Consider the following 6,602-nt stretch of genomic DNA (forward strand, 5'->3'; position numbering starts at 1 on the left):
CTCTGATCAGAATTGCTTGTACTACATGCCATTGAATGTTCATGAAGATTGTAGATAAAAATAAATTTGGTCTGAAAAAAACCCCGCCATAAATACCCCTTGTTTTTTTTCAGGTGGAAATACTTAAATTTGTCACTGCTCGACCTAGGAATGGACTAGACACCCATGAGTGGCAGATCTCTGATCAGAATTGCTTGTACTACATGCCTGTGAATGTTCATGAAGATTGTAGATAGAAATAAATTTGGTCTGAAAAAAAAAAACGCCATACATACCCCTTATGTTTTTTTTCCAGGTGGAAATAATTACATTCGTCACTGCTCGACCTAGGAATGGACTAGACACCCATGAGTGGCAGATCTCTGATCAGAATTGCTTGTACTACATGCCTGTGAATGTTCATGAAGATTGTAGATAGAAGTAAATTTAGTCTGAAAAAGAAAAAACACCATACACACCCCTTATGTTTTTTTTCAGGTGGAAATAACAAAATTCGACACTGCTCGGCCTAGGACTGGACTAGACACCCCTGGGTGGCAGATCTCTGATCAGAATTGCTTGTACTACATGCCATTGAATGTTCATGAAGATTGTAGATAAAAATAAATTTGGTCTGAAAAAAACCCCGCCATAAATACCCCTTATATTTTTTTCAGGTGGAAATACTTAAATTTGTCACTGCTTGACCTAGGAATGGACTAGACACCCATGAGTGGCAGATCTCTGATCAGAATTGCTTGTACTACATGCCTGTGAATGTTCATGAAGATTGTAGATAGAAATAAATTTGGTCTGAAAAAAAAAAACGCCATACATACCCCTTATGTTTTTTTTCAGGTGGAAATAACAAAATTTGTCACTGCTCGGCCTAGGACTGGACTAGACACCCCTGGGTGGCAGATCTCTAATCAGAATTGCTTGTACTACATACCTGTCAATGTTCATGAAGATTGTAGATAAAAAATAAATTTGATCTGAAAAAAACCCCGCCATACATACCCCTTATGTTTTTTTTCAGGTGGAAATAATTACATTTGTCACTGCTCAGCCTAGGAATGGACTAGACACCTATGAGTGGCAGATCTCTGATCAGAATTGCTTGTACTACATGCCTGTGAATGTTCATGAAGATTGTAGATAGAAATAAATTTGGTCTTCAAAAGAAAAAACGCCATACATACCCATTATGTTTTTTTTCAGGTGGAAATAACAAAATTTGTCACTGCTCGGCCTAGGACTGTACTAGACACCCATGAGTGGCAGATCTCTGATCAGAATTGCTTGCACTACATGCCTGTGAATGTTCATGAAGATTGTAGACAGAAATAAATTTGGTCTGAAAAAAAAAACGCCATACATACCCCTTATGTTTTTTTTCAGGTGGAAATAATTACATTTGTCACTGCTCGGCCTAGGACTGGACTAGACACCCCTGGGTGGCAGATCTCTGATCAGAATTGCTGGTACTACATGCCTGTGAATGTTCATGAAGATTGTAGATAAAAATAAATTTGGTCTGAAAAAAAAAAAACGCCATACATACATACCCCTTATGTTTTTTTTCCAGGTGGAAATAATTACATTTGTCACTGCTCGACCTAGGAATGGACTAGACACCCATGAGTGGCAGATCTCTGATCAGAATCGCTTGTACTACATGCCTGTGAATGTTCATGAAGATTGTAGATAGAAATAAATTTGGTCTGAAAAAGAAAAAAGCCATACATACCCCTTCTGTTTTTTTTCAGGTGGAAATAACAGAATTTGTCACTGCTCGGCCTAGGACTGGACTAGACACCCCTGGGTGGCAGATCTCTGATCAGAATTGCTCAGCAGTATCTGATAAAAAAAAAATAACATTTATATAAAGCCTTTTTTGTGTCGCGTAGACATACAGTACATTTAATCTGCACAATAACATGATATGGTGGTGAATAAAAACAGTGGTTAGAGCAGATTCCTGGTGCCACAGCACAGGTGGTGTTGTAGTCCTATCCCCAACTGAAAATATTGATCTAGTGATTAGTCAACCCATTGCTAAATCACAAACTACTAAGCTATCCCATAGGAATGAGCCTATACCAGCTGGGCAAGCTGACTTTGCTAGCTACCTAACCTAGCCCTAATGATATTGTCCTGCTCGATTGCTGTGCAACATATCAACTGACCGGTTGTTAAATGTTTTTCACAACACTGGTTATTCTACTCACAAGACAGTCCCAGTCAGCTGACGTTGCTTGCTGTGTGAATAGTTTTGCTACGTACGTTGTGAGGCAAGTATTGGTGACAAGGACTAGCTAGCTTGTAGTAGCTAACCTTAGCTAAAGCACTTTGAGAGAACGTGCACAGTATCTCCAACTCCTCGGGCCTTGAGTTAGGTAGCTAACACTAGCTAGCTAGCACTAGCTAACGTTAGCTAGCTGTCATTGGGATTCATTTCCTGAACTTAGCTTTAGCTTAGCGTGCAGCCAGGTTATGGGTTACACTTACTTCAGATATTACTCTACATTTCAACTTTATGGAAATACGTCGGAAATACGTCAAACTACGGAAGTTAGATGATCTCAAACGTCCGTTTCAGTGCGACTTTAACGCATGACGTCATCGAGACGTGGAGGAACTGCCCTCACTGGGCGAGGGCGTGTCCTGTCAACCGGAAGCTCATCTCGATTGGTCTATTCTCGTCCGCTGCCGCATGTGTGTTGTTTGTGTCAGCTGAGAGTTGGCCCACTAGCTCGTTCCTATAATAGCTCATGAGCTAGCTTAGCAGGGCGCTTCAAGTTAAATGATCAACAAACACATCTCAAAGCTGGTATTATTTTGGCCCTGATTAGCGTTCCTGCCCAGATGACCCACCCGGGCTGCTGAAGTAAGGACCGCTGCTGAGCCAGGCTAGCTGAGTTAGCTTGAGACACCTACTCAATAGACTCGACCGGCCTGGACCCATGTTAGTGCTAGCACTAGTAGCCTCTGCCTGCCTAGTCTGGCTGCCTAGCTCAACCCAACTGTCTTGTTTGCATAGCTGTATTCCTCTATTGTCACATGCACAAGGTCACAGTGCCGCTGAGTTGTGTGGTCGAGCGGCAGCTGTGTTCATACCTTCACAGACTAGGACAGTTTACTATCATACCTTCACAGACTAGGACAGTTTACTATCATACCTTCACAGACTAGGACAGTTTACAGACTGGGCCAGTTTACTATCATACCTTTACAGACTGGGACAGTTTACTATCACAAACAGATTCACTAGTCGAGTAACTCGGTAACTGCTTCCGCCATTAAATGTTTTCGCCAGAAATGCTAGCTTGCTCACCAGGGGTCCATGTTTCACTCAGCTGTGATGTCTCACGGGTCGTCTACTCGAGCCATACATAAATACGTTTGTCTTAAAGGCGTCATGGCACACCGTGCGTCCCCAGTGAGTCTTTAAAATCCTTCTTACCGATGTACAGCTGTTAGTTGTGCGTTGTGCTACTTACTACAGGATGCAGGGCGTGGATGAGGTCCTAACGCCAGTCCCCGAGAGCGGCGTGGGCCAGGGGGCGGAGTCAGCCCCGCCCTGCACGCAGCACCGCCAGCACCAGGGGAAGTCGCCACGGCGACGGCGGGAGGACCAGGAACGGCCGGCCGGAGAGACGGAGGCGCGCAGGCCGCCACGCCAGCATGACCTCTCGTGGGAGCCGCCGGGTGCTACAGCGGATACGACAGAGAGCTCTCCAAAGAGGTCTGAGACCAGGAGGGAGCGACTGACTGACTGACTGACTGGCTGACTGACTGACTGGCTCGCTGATTGACTGGCTGATTGACTGGCTGACTGGCTGACTAGCTGACTGAATGACTAGCTGATTGACTGACAGACTAACTGACTGACAGACTAACTGACTGACTGACTGACTGACTGACTGACTGACTAGCTGATTGACTGGCTGACTGACTAGCTGATTGATTGACTGGCTGACTGACTGACTGACTGACTGACTGACTGACTGACTGACTGGCTGACTGAATGACTGACTGACTGACTGACTGACTGACTGACTAGCTGATTGACTGACTGACTGACTGACTGACTAGCTGATTGACTGGCTGACTGAATGACTGACTGACTGCGTGTGTTCCTCTTACAGGAGAGCCCACTTCCTTCATGGACCATATCCAGCCACGCATTTCGGACCCAAAGCCTGTATTCTTCCTAACCCAACTTCAGTCATGTAAGCATCGGTGGAAAACACACACACACACACACACACACACACACACACACACACTCGATAGAATATATGAGTGTGTTGTATTACAGAGGTTTTTCCTATTACGTTTTCAGTTTGATTGGATCCTTGACACACTTAGATAACTCTGTGTTGTAAGATGAGATAAGATAGGTTGTGATTGGCTGTCCGTGTTGTAAGATGAGATAAGACAGGTTGTGATTGGCTGTCCGTGTTGTAAGATGAGATAAGACAGGTTGTGATTGGCTGTCCGGAGTTCTGTGGGCCGGGACTCTGATGACACCCCAGATCGATATGACAGCGTAGACCTAGAGCGAGCTTGTCTCAGTGTTTCCCTGTGTGGGAGTGGGTCTCAGTGTTTTCCTGTGTGGGAGTGGGTCTCAGTGTTTCCCTGTGTGGGAGTGGGTCTCAGTGTTTTCCTGTGTGGGAGTGGGTCAGTGTTTTCCTGTGTGGGAGTGGGTCTCAGTGTTTTCCTGGTGGGAGTGGGTCTCAGTGTTTTCCTGTGTGGGAGTGGGTCAGTGTTTTCCTGTGTGGGAGTGGGTCTCAGTGTCTTCCTGTGGGAGTGGGTCTGAGTGTTTTCCTGGTGGGAGTGGGTCTGAGTGTTTTCCTGGTGGGAGTGGGTCTCAGTGTTTTCCTGGTGGGAGTGGGTCAGTGTTTTCCTGTGTGGGAGTGGGTCTGAGCCTGACCGCCCAGCTATGCCCGCCGTTCTCCCCGTTAACCACGAGAGAGCGAGAAGGTAAGCGCAGGTTTGGACTGAGACTCGGATCAGAGAGCGTTTGGATTTTGGACCTTGTTCCAGCGAACTATGTCAACATCCCATCTCTCATCACTCTTGTTAATGAGTGACTGCTTGCGTTGCCTAGTATATGTGGAATTATTTTTGGCGTTTTACAGCAGATATTGCTGTAAAAATGAGTTAAGATGTGAGAAATATGAACAGATCTAGAAATATGGGATGATTTAACATGTACAGAGTGTGTGTGTGTGTGCGTGTCTCGTGTGATGGGATTAGGATCTCAGGTTGAGGTGTGTGTGTGTGCTTGTCTCAGGTTGAGGTGTGTGTTGTGTGTGCTTGTCTCAGGTTGAGGTGTGTGTTGTGTGTGCTTGTCTCAGGTTGAGGTGTGTGTTGTGTGTGCTTGTCTCAGGTTGAGGTGTGTGTGTGTGTGCTTCTCTCATGTTGAGGTGTGTGTTGTGTGTGTATTGTCTCATGCTTAGGTGTGTGTGTGTGCTTGTCTCATGCTGAGGTGTGTGTGTGTGTTGGTCTCTGAGGTGTGTGTTGTGTGTGTATTGTCTCATGCTAAGGTGTGTGTGTGTGTGTGTGTGTGTGTCAGGCACATCCAGGACCCCGCCAGCCAGAGGCTGAGCTGGACCACGCCCCCGGTCAACGTGCTGGTCATCAGGAAGCTCAGAGACGCCAGCCTGGTGGAGCCCTTCAAGGAGCTCTGCAGCTTCCTAGTACAGGTAGCGCACTGCTGCTGATGGCTGTTCCTACTGTGTGTGTGTGTGTGTGTGTGTGTGTGTGTGTGTGTGCGTGTGTGTGTGTGTGTGTGTGTGTGTGAGAGAAGAGAAAGGGGGGCCAACTTCATGTCATAAAAAATCAAAGATATGGACAAGCTGGACAGCACTCCATGAATAAAACATCCGAAAGGTAATTAGCGTAATATAAACCTTCCTCTTGTTTGGCTGATCTGAGTGTGTGTGTGTGTGTGAGTGTGTGTGTGCGGTGTGTTCCTCCTCCAGCGCCACATGAGGGAGCTGTCGGTCAAGCTGGGTGAATGTTGGGCTGCTTTATTCATGGCGTGCTGTCCAGCCGGTCCAAGTCTGGTGTTTGTGATGACGTGACGCGACGTCTGGACCGTTCTGTTGTCAGCGAGACTTTGTGATGTTCCAGGAGAAACGGATGATGGTTTATTTGTGATGTTCCAGGAGAAACGGATGATGGTTTATGTGGAGAGGAGGGTAGCGGAGGACGCCACGCTGTCCAAGGATGAGACCTTTGGCGCCGTCCGAAACCAGCTCTGCACCTTCACAGAAGGTGAGACTCCTCCGGTTCATACTCTACGCAAGCTAAGCTAACACAAGGCCCATTCATACTCTATGCAAGCTAAGCTAACACAAGGCCCATTCATACTCTACGCAAGCTAATCTAACACAAGGCCCATTCATACTCTACGCAAGCTAAGCTAGCGCGAGCTACGTACACTACGTAAGGCTACATGAGGTGACGTTGACTCCATCCATCCATCCATCTTCATCCACTTATCCGGGGTTGGGTCGCGGAGGCAGCAGGGGGCCCCAGACATCCCTTTCCCTAGCAGCATCAACCAGCTCTGCCTGGGGAATCTTTAGCCGCTCACAGGCCAGTGCGGA

The 6,602-nt window shown here is 46.7% G+C and overlaps 1 protein-coding gene across 1 annotated transcript in view; it reads left to right on the forward strand.

The window, feature by feature from the left end:
• Window positions 1-2,745: 2,745 nt before the first annotated feature.
• nadkb (NAD kinase b) overlaps window positions 2,746-6,602 on the forward strand; it is a 10,598-nt gene continuing 6,741 nt past the window's right edge. The window contains exons 1-5 of the mRNA XM_084457809.1: window positions 2,746-2,869; window positions 3,488-3,727; window positions 4,131-4,214; window positions 5,564-5,693; window positions 6,159-6,267. Of these exons, the coding sequence (XP_084313935.1) occupies window positions 3,489-3,727; window positions 4,131-4,214; window positions 5,564-5,693; window positions 6,159-6,267 (562 nt within the window). The 5' untranslated portion in view covers window positions 2,746-2,869; window position 3,488. The remainder of the gene's footprint in view (window positions 2,870-3,487; window positions 3,728-4,130; window positions 4,215-5,563; window positions 5,694-6,158; window positions 6,268-6,602) is intronic.

The sequence above is a fragment of the Borostomias antarcticus genome, assembly GCF_949987555.1.
Source record: "Borostomias antarcticus genome assembly, chromosome: 24".
Lineage (NCBI taxonomy): Eukaryota > Metazoa > Chordata > Actinopteri > Stomiiformes > Stomiidae > Borostomias > Borostomias antarcticus.